The sequence below is a fragment of the Corvus brachyrhynchos genome, unplaced genomic scaffold, assembly GCF_000691975.1.
Source record: "Corvus brachyrhynchos isolate BGI_N302 unplaced genomic scaffold, ASM69197v1 scaffold191, whole genome shotgun sequence".
In the NCBI taxonomy this organism is placed as follows: Eukaryota; Metazoa; Chordata; class Aves; order Passeriformes; family Corvidae; genus Corvus; species Corvus brachyrhynchos.
Genome location: NW_008236487.1, coordinates 650,988 through 667,773, shown reverse-complemented (window position 1 = coordinate 667,773; position 16,786 = coordinate 650,988). Strand labels below are relative to the sequence as shown.

At 44.9% G+C, this 16,786-nt stretch overlaps 1 protein-coding gene across 2 annotated transcripts; it reads left to right on the top strand.

Annotated features, from left to right (window-relative positions):
* The first annotated feature begins 419 nt into the window (after positions 1 to 419).
* Positions 420 to 16,616, top strand: RAD52 (RAD52 homolog, DNA repair protein). Of its 2 annotated transcripts, none has more exons than XM_017726231.1 (11): positions 420 to 6,085; positions 7,441 to 7,542; positions 8,095 to 8,188; positions 9,869 to 9,936; positions 10,175 to 10,293; positions 10,379 to 10,454; positions 11,433 to 11,629; positions 11,840 to 11,982; positions 12,611 to 12,691; positions 13,190 to 13,432; positions 13,674 to 16,616. In XM_017726231.1, exons 1-11 carry the CDS (start codon positions 5,999 to 6,001, stop codon positions 13,730 to 13,732), a joined length of 1,269 nt encoding a protein of 422 aa, XP_017581720.1. In that variant the 5' UTR covers positions 420 to 5,998; the 3' UTR covers positions 13,733 to 16,616. The 2 variants fall into 2 exon arrangements, with proteins under 2 accessions (XP_017581720.1, XP_008642207.1); XM_008643985.2 differs by having other exon boundaries at positions 425 to 6,085; positions 11,846 to 11,982.
* Positions 16,617 to 16,786: the final 170 nt, after the last annotated feature.

Sequence of the window (16,786 nt, the reverse complement as noted above, 5' to 3'; positions counted from 1 at the left end):
GCGTGCCCAAACCCGGGCACAGACCCGGGCCTTCCCCTGCGGACGGCTGCTGAGGGGCCGCGGCCGGCGGGCGAGGGGCGCGCGCGGGGCCGGTGTTTCCTGAGGGGGCCTCGGGCAGACGACAAGTGACCCCACCAAGAATTCTTGCAGCCCGATCTTTTGTGGATTCCGGGTGTAAGGAGCCAAAAGCAACACTGAGTTCCTTAGCTCTTACTCCCGTTAGGAGGGGACACTAAAGGGAGAGATTGTGGCAAATGGGATGGATCTGTCAGACTACGCAAGGAATGACACTTACTGACATGTAAATTATCAGCCTTTAAATTAGTATATTGTTGCAATGAATACAGCTTATAATAACGTTATTTCATCATATTCTATATGAGCTATATCGTATATTTTATGTATTATTATATTTTTGCGTCTTATATGTTATAATTACCATTTGTATTATCATTCAGACCTCTGGCACGCTGATATCCACTAAGGTCTCAATAACCCGGACTTCCCTTTCAACTGCAGAAGCACAGAGCCCATTTTAAATTAATTTCTGTAAAATCATATAGTGCATGCTCTACTACTTAAGCCCTTCTGTCAAGCCTAAGGCATCCCCCCAAAAAAGGGATCATTTATATTGCTGTCTAAGAAGGCAGAAGGATGGAAACAGATACAGGCTTGCCCACGCCTCAAGTATTCTGCCAATTTCAAATGTAAATGATTTTCCATTTAACAATAAGCAAGTGTCAACCTGGAGCAAAACAGAGCCTAAGAGCTTTAGGTTTTTCATCCTAACTTAATTAGTGTCAGCTTAATAGGGTCTTGCTGCCAGAAGTGTCATCGGTGCCTGTAACCACCATGGGGTTTGTGCTCCACAGTTTGACAGATCTCTCAGTGCTTGCAGAGTTCAGGCGGTTTCGTTTCCAGGCTGGATTAATTCCTTGCCTGGTAATTGCATTTGGGAAATTGCAGGCTTTCTGCTTACAGTTGGACAGGCTGCTTTTCCCTGTAAGTCCCAAACCATTACTCTTGAGTTAAAAACCCTGCTGTCTTTGCCTTGCAAGGGCTGAAGTGACTTGTACATAAGTGATGTGGTGATAAATCAATCTGACAGGCTTTTAGAAAGAAGTGCCCATGTAAATAATTTATGATATTTCAGTAATATTTCTGCCTGGTCTGGTCTCCAGAACGAGCTCTTTTCTTTTATTCTGCCTGGATGGTTGTGAAACTCCTTGAAGAGCAGATTGTTCACTTTTAGTTTTGGAACTGTGAGATGTTACTGTTTCATACCTGGAAAAAAACTTGTACCACAGAGTTGTTTCTCTTGTCTTTCAGTTCTACCCCTTGGTCATCGTTTATTGTTATGAGGAATTTTTTTATGATATCATCAAAAAGATTATTTGTGCAGGAGTACCAGTCAATCCCTTTAATGAAATATTTTTTATATGGATTGTGAGTTAATGCAAAGGAATTAAGTAATGTGAGAAATTAAATGGGATTTATATTCCTGGAAAGCAAATGTAGTTCAAACTTAGAATTGTTTGGAGTGACCTTTTTCCTAGGATGCTGTTGGTGCATTTTTAACTAATGAAACTTTTTTGGACCCTTTGGAAGGCAAAAATTGCAGCAGGCAGTGGACTTTAAAACAGCAAACAAAACTACTTAGCAAACGGGTAATTGACACGCACCACTGCTATTAAAGAAAATGTTTGGAGGCATAACCAGCAAAATTTGAAAAATATGCAGGCTAAAACACAGCAAAGCATGTGCTAAACGGAGCAATTTGGACTGGAACTGGATTTGTAATTGCTGGGAAAGCAGGCTCCTAAGCAACTTCCAGTAGTTACACTGATGCTCAGTGAACTTGTGGCAGCTGTATAGAGGCTGTCGTGACAGGAAACAGCATGATGAGTAAGGAGGTGAGTTTCTCACCCCGTGTTCCAAAAATGCAGGAATTGACCAGACAGGCTTCGTTTCAGATGTTGGATGTATCCAAAAATTCTTGAATAGAAACACACTCCCACAAATGTGCTGTTACTCTTCCAAAAGCGTGTAAAGGTAAGGAAGAAAGAGCTTTACCCTGCGTTCGTTAAAATGTTTCAAAAGTGGAACCAGAATTAGTGTTCTCTGCTCAGTGCAGGGAGGATCACGATCCTAGGCCTGCCAAGAGTAAAGCTAGCAGTGAGCAGTGCCTGATAAATCAAAGAGTTCAGTGATGCTTTTGGAGCCCACAGATTCCAGTGTAATGAGTGGGACTGCATGGTGGAGGTGTCCCCCTGACATGACACGTGCTGTAACTGAGCAGAAATTGTCACAGTGGCACTTGTATGCCCTGAAAGCAAATATTTAAACTCCTGCAGGGAGCTCAAACTTCCTATGTTATACCTTTTTTCTCTTGCTATGGAATGTGGCCTGAGTGGGTAAGGGGCATTGATAAGGTCCTGTCAGCATCAGAGGCCAGCTGTAGTCTGCAGTAGACACCCAGTCTCCTGACGTGCCCCTGCATTTCCATGTTTAACCCATCAAACACTGAGTATCTTTTCCTTCTATTGAAGTTAACAGAACATTGCCTCGCTTTTCTCAAGTCATCAAGGTTGCTTACCTAGAGATATCAGAAGGCAAAACTGAACAGTTCTATTGTGTGCAGCTTTTCCACAAGCAATTGCATCATCTCTCTTCCACTCCTTTTAAACTGTGGAGTAGCACGGGCCTGTCTTGATTAGGAACATCTGCCCCATTAAACTTGAAAGAGGTACCTCAGCTCTGTGTTAAACAGCCTTTGCATAATGGGTAAATCAACTTATAAAATAGTTTGGGGTTCCCAGAGGAAAGAAAACTCCACAGAAATATAAAACTTGTAAATTTTTTCTATGTTTTCTTAGAGTAATACAAACCTTAGCTTAAGTATGTGGCATTATCTTTAGTGCTTGCTAAATCACTTGTTGCTACCTGCATAACTGTTTGCTCTTGCTGGGCTCAGTGGAATTGCATTTATTGAGAGAATGTTGAAGATTTTTACTCAGCAAACCAAAGCCTCTCTGTGAAGGAAACTTACCAGATAGAGAGGACAAGGATGAATGAAAAGCCCTCTGGAAGTTCAGAGTCTGTGTTTAAATTCCTGTCTTAGGTTATGGGATGCTCTGATTAATTCCTTGAACAGCCACGTTCTAGCTGAGCATTGCCCAAGCTGTGGTACTTGCACAATGCGTGGTATGCAAACTATTCTGAAGTGATGCAAACTGCCTGCTTCCACCTTACTTGTGAGGAGAGCTGGGAACTGGCACTCCTGCCACAGGATTAGAGCACAGTGCATGGTTCAGAAACCTAGTTTGTCGAGGCAGAGTGGAACTGATAGGAAAAGATGTGATTTAGGAGCAAAATAAATTTTTGGGCGGTAATGGACAGTAGGATAGAAAGGTGTGTGAGGATGTGTTAATTTAGAAAATTAGAAGTTATGTCCATGCAGTCATGGCAGGTGAAGGTGTTGCTGCCACACAGCAGCCCACAGTGGTAGATATACTTGAACAGATTAAATTCAGGATTATCTGTTCTGGAAGACTGGTTTATTTCCTGAACAGGAATTTGTGTACACACACATTTTTCTCAGCAGTGCTCAATTGACTACCACCATGCCAATAAATTCCTGCTTGTAGAGTGCTGTTGAAAATTGGTACTTCATATCCAGTTTCCCAAAACAGAGATTGGTTTTTTCTGATTATGTACACATTTTGAAAGACAAGATCAAAATCTGGTGGTAGTAAAGGCTGTTAAGTTTCTTTGCCTGTTCTAGTGTATCAAGGTAATGTTTTGGAGCACAGTGCAGCACCTCTGGTCTTGTGTGCTCTCTTTCTCAGTGACAAGAAAACTTCCTGAGATCATTACCAGCTAAACTCAAGAATTCCCTGTAAATAATAAATAATGGTCCCATTACCACAGAGATGGTGCCTTTAAACTGATAAACTGCCTGTATCATCCTGCATATTCAAATGCATATTTGAGCTTTAATTTTTAGTCTTTCTGGTTTAAAAATAGGGCATTTTTTAGCACTGGTTAATGAGTCAGGCAGCGTCCTACCACAGCCCTGGCCTCAGAGGGTGTCCGAGGCTCTTTGGCACTCCAGTGAATAGTTTATTATCTACTCCAGCATTAATGTTTCATGTGCGTTAAAGCATTGTGGGGAGAGGGCAGGGCAGCGAGGAAACAATGTTGCAGTGATGAAACAATGTTCCAGTGAGGAATAGAAGCGCCTTGCCTTCCCTAGCTCCTGGCTCTGGCACCAGGACAGATTTATAGCTGCATTTGCAGAATTAACTGCTCTCTCTTCCCCAACTCCTACTCTAATAATTTTTGATATCGAAGTTCTCTCGCTCTGAAATGCTCAAACAATTGCTTTGAGACACAGGGCTTGGCTGTGCTGCACTTCCCCAACTGCAGAACCCCCCACATTGCTCCGATGGAGCGTTTGGTTTAAACGAGGCTCACAGCTGAAGGTAGGTAAAGCCTGAAACTAAACTGGCATCCTGTGTCTCCTTCACTCCAACTGGACTCACACATAATTTGAGTACAAACCACTAAATTTAGACAACTAAATTTAGACTGATAATGGTGCACACCATATAAGAGCTTGAGGGACTTTATCCAAAACCGGTATTAAGCAATTTTGCATGGAAATGCCACCCACCTACTTTGCATAAATTGGTCATAGTGTAACGAAGGCAAGTGACATTTCGGTCATTGTTTCTTTCCATGGGCTTATAGTGATTAAGATCTGATTGAGGCAGCTTGGGGGTGTGAGTGGAGGCAACAGTATTGTTCAAATTTCAGTTCCCTTGGCCACACACACTATTTATGTCTCTCTAATTGTCTCCCTCCCCATGCAATGAACTCTTTGCTGAGCAGAGGAAGTAGCCTGCTTAAATCACAAGTGTTTCTCCTGGTAATGTTGCTTTCTATTTGTTCTTTTTCAAAGCCAAATGTATTTACAAATTGCTGCTAACTTCTGATTGAAACATATTCAAGTGTATGAACACTGTACAATTATACAAGTTTGGCACCAAAGATGAGTAATTCTAGCCAACAAAAATTAAGGCGAATTTTAGCTACACTTGGCATAATTGCCAGTGCTCATACTTGCCAAGGAAACAACTGGTATCCTTTTTCTGAAAATTGTTTGGCAAGTCCTCAGTAAACTTCGGAAAAACAACTTATTTTAAAAAGTGCCACACCTGGAATGCATTAGCAAAGCACAGTACTAGCCAGGTGCTGACTGACTGGCAAATCATGCCATCTGCTGAGAATTTTAGGCTTTCTCAAACTGTTCTGACATCTCCAGGTCTCTTGTATGTGTCTGGATTTGTCCTATATTTGTATTGCCTACAAAAGTCTGAGTGCTGGGCTATTGGTTGTGCTGAGCATTGGTGCAAATACAGTCAAAGATTATCTCTGTGGGTTATTAGAGAGTGCTGCTGCAGCCTGCACAGCTGGGGTCCACAATCTGCCCAGGCCCACTGCTCCAGAGCAGGGTGGAGTGGCCATGCAGTGCTGGGAAGTGGTGGATACTGGCTTGGAAAAGGGTGCCATCTACTGAATTATTGGTACCACTTCTTACAGTTCTGGCAGGTTCTGTGGTTTTCAGCTCTGCACACTTTATGTGGTACCATCATAGCACCAGGCAGGGGGATTACAGTCAAAACAACAATCTAAAATAAAAACTAACAAGTCAGGATATAGCTGAGTAAAGTTTTAGAAAGTTGTCTCTATTTTTTATTAAAGTATTAATGGATATTGAAAGTGTTCCAGGAAGACAGTGCTGAAGAATCCAAAAGAGGGAATTATTTTATTTTTCCTTCCCTAGCATGGTACAGTGCCTTCACATTTACCTAAAAGGAAAAAACCCACCTAGATAATTTTTTTACCAGTATGATATTTAGAATAAGCTTTTTGACATGTCTTCACATGGACTGTCAGTTCTGTTCCCTTCAGCCATTCTATCTCCTCTCCAGGGATGCCTGAAAGCCAGGGGAAGGACAGCGAAAGCTACAGCAGCAGCAACGGCTCCAGCGCTGGGGACTCAGTGGCTTCCTTCGGACAGGTCGGTTCCTTTTGCCCCAGAGGGAAATACAAGTTGCATGCTCACACTTCTGGAAATCTGCTCTGCATGTTTATTCCTTTGAAACTTGGGTACAATAAGGCTGGAATCATGCTACACCCAACTGTACTTAGCATTTTTTCTCTGCAATAGTCTTGACATGCCTCGAATTATAATAAATTGCTCTGGATTCTTCTCAAAAGGTTTTTCAATCTTGTACCTTAAAAGTGGGTCTCATTTTATTCTCTCTTATTCTCAGATGGCCTCAATCATGCTTACACATATTCTCAGTACAGGTTTAGGAAAGCCAACTACGTTGAGCTATTAAAAATAATTTTTAAAAACTGTAAAATAGTTTGCAAAAAAGACAACCATATCTGGACTGAACAGAGCTTTTGGTGGTGAATTCTCTTCTCCATGATAGGCATTTCTACATAGTTCCTGAATATGGCACAAGCTTGTGCATTGTCCCATTTTCCTTATGCTTTTTGGTTACAGGCTTGCATTCTAGAGTCAGAAAAAGCAAAGTTTTTCCTTTAAGTTTAAATAGAACTAAATACAAATTAGAGCAGTTTGACAGGAGTTGGAATTTATATGGCACACACACACACGAGAAGATTCTGTGTTCTGCTGAATTGTTTGGGCAGCCAGTACATGCATACACAGTATTGATGATTTAAGTGGTGAAACCTCTGTTCTGTCCCACTTCAGGCTATAACAACATGAGCTTTTTAGTTCTCAAATCCTTAAACATACATTTAGGCTTCTCTACATTTTGTAAATTGCATTTCTACTGAGACAAGGCTAATCTTACAAAACTTTAGGCTTCTGGTGATGCCAGTGTTCTCTGATGATACCAGTGATGTTGGAGTTATCCAAAGGACCTTCCCTGCTTGAGGGAAATGGGCTGAACACTCCTGAAGAAATTCCTATTTTGACTGCTTTCCTGAGCTGCTGTCCTCCCTGCCCTGGTGGCATGTGGTAGTGGAGTACAGTTAATCTCCAGTTTTGTTCTTAAATACACTTTTCTTGTTGGTCACAGAGATAGTATATTTTGGTTTTGAGCGGTAAAATAGAAATTTACATGTGTGCTTGTGGCAAGCTTGACTGGGATTATTAATGAAAAATAATTGCTGCAGCTCAATAATTAATGCCTGTATCCATCAAGAGTCAGAGGAAAAAAAAAACCCAGTCTAATGTACGTACGTACCCTGAGGTGTTTCCTTGCCTGCTACATCCCAATTCCAAAAAATGGATCATGCACATCTTGGAGGGACTGGGATAAAGAAGTGCTCTTAGGAGAAGAGGGGAAGCTAAAACAGGGAGAGTAAGATGTGTGTTCCCTTGTTCTTGTCAAGTATCAGTACACAGCCAGCGAGTACCGAGCTATCCAGCATGCTCTGCGGCAGAGGCTGGGCCCAGACTACATCAGCAGCCGGCAGGCGGGAGGAGGGCAAAAGGTAGGAACAAACATCATGTTTCAACTCAGCTCTTCCCAGGAAAACTAGGGTTTAGAAAGTTACAGTATTCCTTTTTTTTTTTGAAGTTAATTTCCCTCTAGTAGTTTAACATGCAGATATGAATGCATGGCGTAAATTCTGGCTTTTACTGAGCCACAGATTCCTTTTACACTTAAAAAGAGACTTAATTTTTCAGTGCTTCCTTTACAAAGGACTAGTTACCTACTTGTGCAACACTGAGATGTTTTTCCAATTTTTTCCCCAGAACTGGACTATATAACAGTGGCTGCATTTACCATCTTTAGTGCCCACTCTCTTCTGTTGATTAAGTCGTATTTGTTGTTTTATTAATCCCCACCACATTTGCTGGAAGAGAGTGCACCTCAAGCTGTACCATCAGCCTTTTATTTACATTATCTGAACCTTGAACTTAGCTGGGTTTCCTCAGTGTAAGGTGGTATGTGTAATCTGTTGAAAATAAAGTGTGTAGAGACGTGTGCACAAGGCTATGTATTTATGTATATATTTATATGTACATGCTCTTCTTTTCAGGTCTGTTACATTGAGGGTCACAAGGTCATCAGTCTGGCCAATGAGATGTTTGGCTTCAATGGCTGGGCTCATTCAGTCACTCAGCAGAATGTTGGTAAGGATCTCTTGGGGGCAAAGAAGTCTTTGCTCCCTCCTGTTTCACTGTGAAGGAAAAGTCTCTCAGATAGAGGCCAGGGTATCCATCACAGAACATGCTGAGTTGGAAGGGACCCACAAGGATCACCAAATCCAGCTCCTGGCCCTGCACAGCACCATCCCCAGGAGCCACACCCTGTGCCTGGAGCGTTGTCCAAACGCTTCCTGAGCTCCGCCAGGCTGGTGCTGTGCCCAGTGCCCTGGGGAGCCTGGTCCAGTGCCCAGCCACCCTCGGGGGGAAAAACCTTCTCATGAGACCCAACCTAAACCTCCCCTGGCACAGCTTCGGGCCATTCCCTCGGGTCCTGTCCCTGGTCACTGCAGAGAGGAGACCAGTGCCTGCCCCTCCTCTTCACCTCTCAGGGAAGCAGTAGCTGCAATGAGGTCTCCCCTCAGTTTTCTCCAGGCTGATCAGACCAAGTGCCCTCAGCTGCTACAACTTCATCACTTCAAAGCACCTGGGCAGAGGCATGTGCAATTTCCAGGTGTCTTGACAGTTAGTAAAAACGAGAGAACTCAAATAATAATGGAGCTTCTCTTTTCATTTTTGATCTGTCATAGTCATTATTCTGCGTGTGTTTATGATTATTCTTGAGCTATTCTAATCAAGTCTCTGATCTCTATGGGTACACTCAGTCAAGAGTAATTACAATTAAACTATTTAACACTTGGCAGTCCCGAGCCAGCTTTCATGTTCACCTGTATTTTTAGACTGTAACCAGTTCCTATTCTCAGTTAATATTCCCCTAATCTTTAGGGACCCATCTTTTCTGCAGATTTCTCTTCTAGCTAATACCTAGTACAGAGGTTTTTACAACAGAAAATTTTTGAAAAATTTTTCAACTATAATATGGTGTTCAGGTGATCTTAAAGCTTCAGCCTCTTCTATGTTGATAGCTGAAATAGTACACAGAGAAGTGTTGTCCTTGTTTGCAGATCTGCTGTGCTTATGCTGAAGGCTGGTTGTTGAAGTAGGTCAAAGCAGCTGCTTAAATTACCTTCTTCCTTCTCCCCCACCTTCAGAAATCTTTTCTTAACTCAGGCTGGTAGATTCTAGAAATAGAACAACTTACTTCATTGCTTTCCATCTATTCTGCACCACAGTTTTCTTTCCCCCTTTTCAGTCAAGAAAAGACTGACATCCTTCAAACTTCTACCTTTTTCAGATAATGCCATAACAAGTCATTCCTTAGAAATTCAGAGTGAGAGGATTCTGTTTTAAATTCCTGGGTAGAAAAAGGGCTTGCACCTTCAGCAGGTTTACAAAACAATTAGACAAATAGATCAGATGAGTACAGAAGAACTCTTGGACCCCAGAGTAGAGTTACTTGATGCCAAATTTCATTTCAGACACGTGACATGTTTCTATTAGACCTGCAAGACTGCTACCTGGAGTGCTCTGTGTGTATTATGTAGCATTGCTTTTGGTGTGAAGTAAGGTACTTCAGAGATTCTGGACTGAGAGTTGCATTGCAGCCTGCTCAGCTCTTCAGGCATTCTGTCCTGGATAAAACCTTGTGCAGATTATTTGCAAACTGCAGACTTCTAGTAGATCATAGGAAAGAAATTACTTTCATAGACAACAGTTTCTTTTCCACTATTGTTTTTATAAATTAACACTTAAAATATCTCCTCCCAGACTTTGTTGACCTCAACAATGGCAGGTTCTACGTGGGTGTCTGTGCTTTTGTGAAGGTTCAGCTTAAGGTAAGTGGGTTTTTTTATTTGCTCTGACTGTAGTTGAGCAACTGCCTGAAGCTGTGAAATGAAAGTCCTTGCACGGGTCAGAGCACAGTCCTCGGGTACTGCACCGCATTCGGGAACCTGCTGGTGTCCTAAATGTTGACCTTGCTGTGCAACAAACAGCTAAGAGCAGGTAGCCAGGCTTGGGAAGGCACAGCACCTGCATGTATAAAATTCCCTTGTATTTAAAATTGTACTGCAGGATGGGTCATACCATGAAGATGTGGGATATGGAGTCAGTGAAGGCCTGAAGTCCAAGGCCTTATCCTTGGAAAAGGCAAGAAAGGAGGCAGTAACAGATGGACTGAAGAGGGCACTCAAGTGAGTGAAGATCAGCACTTGTACATATTCAGAAGTTATGTGGGAATGAAGGGTTTCAGTCACAGTGAGCCCTCTTGTTTCTCAGGTGCTTTGGGAATGCTCTTGGGAACTGCATCCTGGACAAGGACTACCTGCGAGCCGTGAACAAGCTTCCCCGGCAGGTGCGGTACGGGGGCTGTCAGCGGGGCTGCAGGGCACCCACTGCCCCCGCTCCTTCAGTTGCAGGGTTATCAATGGTGCTGTCAGTGCACCTCATTCCTGAGGGTTACCAGCTCTGGCACCAGCAGCCTTCGTAACAACCAGCTCACGCACACAGAGCAGAACGTTCCGAAGTGGTGCCTCAGTAACCAGCATGGATCCTGCCAGCTCCTGCTGTGCACCAGCTGGGGGCAGGAAGCTGCTAGGCAGTGACCTGCCTTGTGGAGTGAGGGAAAAGGAAGCCTCCTGCAACTGCTGGTCCGTGGACTTTCATAGTAAAGCTGCCTTCAATCTCACTAAGACTTGCCAAACTCTGCTAGAGGCCTAGAGCTGCAAGGCAGTCCTGTCAAACATGTAGGAGCAGATCCAAGGTGACACCTCTCTCCAGGTAAAGATGGCCCAGATCTCTGGTTTGCCAGGGTCGTTGTCTGTTAGAGGCATTGCCACAAACTTCTAAAGGGACAGAGCCAAAACATCCCATCTTTAATATACAGGAATGGTGTACCTTCCTCAGAACTCAGTAAAGGTTGGCCTTGCCCTTTAGCACAAGCAGGAGAATGGACTGGTAGAGTTTACTGTTAGTTACAGACTCAGCAACAGCCTTGTGGGGCTGTGAGAAGCTGTAAAACCCTCCATGGATTGATCACCAGCACCTGTTCTCGTTTGCAGAGCAGCAAGGGGAGAGCTCACCATCTGGCCTGAAGCACTGAACAATTAAACCAACACAGAGTCACAGGAATTCAATGATTAACTGACTGAATTTCTGGGTACTGAGAAAAGAGCATTTCAGGTTTCTAACTTAGTGCTCGACTTAGCACAAGCAAAATAATTTTTAATTATTTAATTAGTATGTTCAATAATAATTTTAATTAATTATTTAATTAGTAATGTTGATTGATGATGGCAATTTCTGAACATTCTGGTTTTCCTCCTTTTACCAGGTACCCCCTGAGTTAGACTTGGTCAAAGCTAAAATACAGGACTATGAGCCTGAAATAGAGAAAGCAAGATACAGCAGCTATGTGGAAAGGCAGAACGCAGCAGGGAGACAGCACTGTGAGGTGACACCTGGCTGTAACCCTGGCCAGACAGAGGCTGCTCTAGTGACAGCAGATCAGAAACAGCCCAACGCTCCCAGGTGAGACTGCTGTTATCAATTTATTTTTTAATAAATATTAGTATGTATTAGAAGTTACTGGCCCTTTTAAAACATGTGGACAGCTCAATTCCAAAGATGCCATAACGCACTAGCTCAGTGGATTTTCTTTACTGTTATTTCTTAATGAATTTTTTCTTCACAAAGTGTAATTGCTGAGGCCCTGTTTAACTTTGTGTTTACTGGGGGGAGGGACAGAAGCACAGACTCCCTGGCCACGGAGTGTGATGCCACTTACCAGAGGAAACTGCGACAGAAGCAGCTGCAGCAGCAGTTCCGGGAGCAGATGGAGAAAAAGCAGCAGGTCCCAGGAGTTACTCCCAGCAGCAAACAGGGTGAGAGGTGGCATTAAAAACTGGCGCTTTCCATGAGAGCTGCTGGCAGGCACAGGTTAGCCACAGTACAGGAGCCTGGCCAGCTTTGTGTGCTGCTGTTCTGTGCCATCAACACACCTTTGAGGCCAAAGGAAGGAGCATTATCATATTTCCCCCGTCTGTTCCAAGAGTGTCAGGAATGTCAGCTCTAAACCGGCATCATTAAATCTGCAGCTTTCCAGCCACCCTAAAGCAGCTGTTGTCAGCACCATTAACCTGCTGCATCCAAGCTGAGGCCGCAGCACTTGGCTGTGGTAGCTGCAGGCAAATACACATTGCCTGAGCTACTGCTACATTGCCCTTTACTACTCATGGGGAGGTCTGGAAGCCACGTGGTAGCAGGAACGTGAAGACTGGGGAGACAGGCAAAAAAAAAACCGTGTTAAAGTAGCACAGTTGTTTGTCAGACATCAGGTGCAGAGCCTTGCTGTCCCACATCCTGCTTCCAAGTCTTAAGCAGCTCTAGGAGAAAAGAGGGTACCCGGTGGCAGTGCTGGGTGTCATTTCAGACTCGTGCTCTGCTAAGAAGGAGGCAAAGGGTTTTTCTGTATTTCTGGTATTAATCTCTTCTTGTGTTGCCTCCTTGCAGCAACATGCGACCCTCCTGTCAAGCACAGCACTCCACCAGAAGTACAGCAGGAGCTGGCACTAGAAGAGGAGCTCTTTGCAGGTCAGCCAAAGAGTGATGAGTAATTAAGTGTTAAATCATTAGCATTTAAACCAGCTTAATTCAGAATACAGTGTAAAGGCAAAAGCTGTGAAGGATTGGAATAACAGAAGTGTGATTCTGACTTTAACAATACAAACTCTGCTTGAGTGTCAGGGAGATGATGTCCATCACTGTGGGGGGTTTCACACTTAGGCTCTTCAGCAGAGTTGTTACACCTATTGATAAACCCTTTTCCTGAGATGACACTGCACAAAACAGAACTTGGGGGGGATTTGGGGTGTATCTTTCCTCAATACAGCCGTGGCTGTTAGGGTCACACACCGTGGTGCCTGGACATTGCTGAAGTCCAGAGCACAAGGGGCAGGACCCTGCTGCACACTGACATAAGAGATGCTTTACAGATTAAATTTTATAGTGGTCACTGCCTGTAGGAAAATAATGTGCTGGTCTTGGAGCTACTGCCATTCCTGTCATGGATCCCCTTCTCATTCCTTCCAGATGATCCTGAACTTTGGGACATTTCCTTGGAGGGCACTGACCTAAAGGTAACAGGTGCCAAAATGTCAGAGCCCTCACCAGCTGCACACCAGGCACCTGAGACACCCCGTGGCCATCACCAGCTGGGCACTCGCAGCAGGACACCCCACAGGGTGAACCAGCACAAAGCTTCTGCCAGGCTTGCACAGCTGCAGCCCCCTGCTGCAGCCAGCAGCACCAGCTGTGCCAACCAGCACACCCCAGGTATGTGCTGCCACAAGTGAGGGGTCTGGCTTCACAGGGGCTCTTGGTACGTTGGGAGAGTCCAGTGGGAGAAGCATTCCTTTATTTTCGACCTGGCTGCAGATGCTGTGACAGGGGGCTTGGAAAACTGTCTGCTTTTTTCCATCCTACTGTCCTATCAAGGAAGAGTTAGAAAAAGAATTGAGGAACACATTTAGAAGCAAAAAAAAAATCCATTTCTTCCTTTCTCCCTGTTTGGCAGGGTGCAGCCCCCTCAGGAGAAGTCAGAGCTTGAAGAAAAGGAGGTTGGAACCTACATGAGGCACCCGGTGGGATCTGTGCCTCTGTCTGGGATTACATCACGAGACTGCAGTGGCTTCCCATATTGTGTCAGATGGACCCTGCTGTATATTATGGTGAAGCAACTGAGAAGAGTTTCATACAATCAGCAAGAACTTCATATACTCTTAGGTTATTATGTATTTCAGATGCCTTTTTCTATAACCACACAATTATTTGTGCTTCTGCAGCACGAGACTTGTGGCCATTTTACAAGGGATATTACCTGTAAAGTGCCTGAAGCAGGCATGAACAGGGTGAATTGTTAAAAATGAGATGCAATTCATAGCTTTTCTCTCTCCCTCAGTGCTGCGTTCCAGCACAGAGGGGAGCAGGTGGGCTGTGGCCAGAGGATGGAAGGTGCAGTCCGGGGGTGGCACAGGCGGTGTCTGAGGTGCAGCCCCGCCCTGTGCCCTGTGGCTGCATGGCCGGGGCGCGCCTCCAGCCGTGCCTGTGCCTCCGGGCAGGAGCGCGCCGGCCCCGCCGCCAGCGCCGCACACGGCAGCCCCGTGCTTGCTCCGATCCTTTGGATCATGAATGGGAGCCGCACTGCTGTTTTTAAATAAGCTTTCAACCCTTTCCAATACAGAAATAAACATGAATTTGAAACACAAAGCCCGCTGGAAGCTGTTCGTGCCTCTGCCCTTCCAACCCTTCCACCTCGTTCCCTTCAAAGGAGGCAACACGTTCTAAAGCTAAAGGGGCACCACTGCACCTGCACAGCCTCCTTGGCTTTAGGACGGGCAAACAGAGAACCTCACAGGGGTGCAAAGGTTACAGCAAAGCCAACAGCTCGTCCGTCTAGCTAGCAGGCCAAAGGAAGAATTTTTAATCAGTACTGGAAGAATACTCCTTTATCCATTTCGAGCAGGTCCGTGCAGGAAAGGGAGGAGTTCTGCTGGGCTGAGCGGCCCTGTTCCTGTGCAGTTCAGCTGCAGTTCCCCGCAGCACCACGGCAGGGCTCAGGCCAGCGGCCCGTGCTGGCAGCGCTGCTCCCGGCAGGGCTGGTGTCACCGGCCCAGGCATCCGTGGAGGGAGCCTGCTACTGCAGTGCTGGAGGCAGGAGAATGATGCCACATGACTGAAAGTTAGAGCTGGACCAGGAGCATTTACACAATTCTGGGATTAGTCCAACCCTGAAATCAATGTCAGGCTTCAAACGGGACCTTATTCCCATGCTTTGCCTCACTGCTCTGTCTAAATGTAAATACATTTGGAATATTCAGCATTTATTTCTCTTCCTCCTACTTTGCCTTCATCACTTAACCAGTCCTTTTCCCTTAAAAGATCCTTTACGATCCACTTACCTCCTGAACAGGACAAAGAACAGGGATTGACTTCAGCATGGAAAGACAGGACAAGCCATAATTAACGGTGATAGATTACATCTAGAAAACAGTTCCACATTTCACCGTAGTTGTTTCTGGCCAATTCAGTGTTGCCTTCAGAACAGCTCAGGGAAGAAGCACATTCCACATGTTTGAGTCATGCCCTCGCTGTTGAAACCATATACCTGCTAGGAAGGGAACGTGCAGACCTTCAGAATTACTGGATTCAAAGCTGCTCCAAACTTTTACAATGAAAAAAATGTGAAAGTCTGAAACAAAAATGTAACAGTCTCAGCGTCCTTGGCTCTGGAAACAATGCAAATAGAGCTGTGCCTCCTCTAACAAAGTCACTGCACTGAGCCTCTCGGGATTGGCCCCTTTGAAAAGGACAGGAAAACTTACACTTGGAGCTTTTTTTTCCCCCTTCGAAGCTTGCGCAGCATGACTCATAACAGAAGCTGTTCTTAAAATGGAAAGAAATGCAGCAGCAGTTAGTGTTTAGAAATACCAAATTCCTGCAAGTCTGCAGCTGAGAATGACGCTGTGAAGTTCTTCCACTCCAGTTGCTCATGGGAGGACTGAATTCCTGTTTGTGAGGTCGCCAAGGAGCCCCTTCCCCGCAGGTGGCACGTCCCTGCTCCCATGCGCCCCAGAGCAGAGGGCAGGGGAGGCGGCGCAGAAGAGCCGGGAAGGGCCCTTCAGGGGCCGCTGCTCTCGCCGCAGTGCCCACAGCAAGCGCAGGAGCCCAGGGGCCCTCGCTCCGCCTCTCCTTCCTCAGGGACTGCGCCGAGGTCTTGTCCGCCACAGCAGAGCGCACCTGGCAACGTTGTAGCAGTCCCAGCCATAAAAGCAGCGACAGCTGATCCCTTATCCTCCCTCAGGCCACTCCCCTCCTCAAGGGCCATTTAGGAATTACTCTTCGGAGAACTTCGTTTCAGAGTATCCTGTTAAAGGCCAAAGGCTCTGACTGGTCGCTGCTTTTGAGAAGTTAAGGGTCTCGTTAAATTGGCTTTCTTGTATGTCCTGTGACAAACTGGTAAATTGGGTAAGAGTTAACATCACTGCAGGAGGAGGACAGAGGGGCTGGAACTGGCTGTTCCACAAGAAAACCCACAGCTCAACCAAAGCAGGTTTGGTTTATTTGAATGGCTTCATTCAATATTCTGCAAAGGAACAAACTGCAGCCTGGGGTGCAGTCATACAAGAAGGGTTCAGTGCAAAACATACAACTAACTACAGCCAGGGAAGCCCCAAAGTTTCAATTAATTTTATTTTTTTTTATTTTTATTTTTTACAGTGTACATTGTTAAATAATGTAAAGAAAACGCTTGTAATTCAGAAACAGATTTTATGTGGAAAAAGATACTCAAAGTGTAATATTAAACAAAATAATTTAACAGTTCAGTAGCATTAGTTTATTCCTCTAGACTTCAGTTATTCATCCACAGGAGGAGAGGGGGGGAGAAAAAAAAAAATCAATGGTAAATAAAACCAGTTCTTGCATAACATTAAGTGAAAAAACGACCTCAAACTTATTAGATCAAATTTAAATAACCACGTGCTGCATCCAGCTGACCAGTTCCTCTGCGAATATTCCCCTTGTCTCACTACTGCCTCGGGTCTGTCCCCGCTCCTGTTGCCCCTGGGCGTGCTCAAGAGCCTCCCCTGCAGCCATCCTTGCAGACAGGTTCCCACCTGGCCTCAGCCC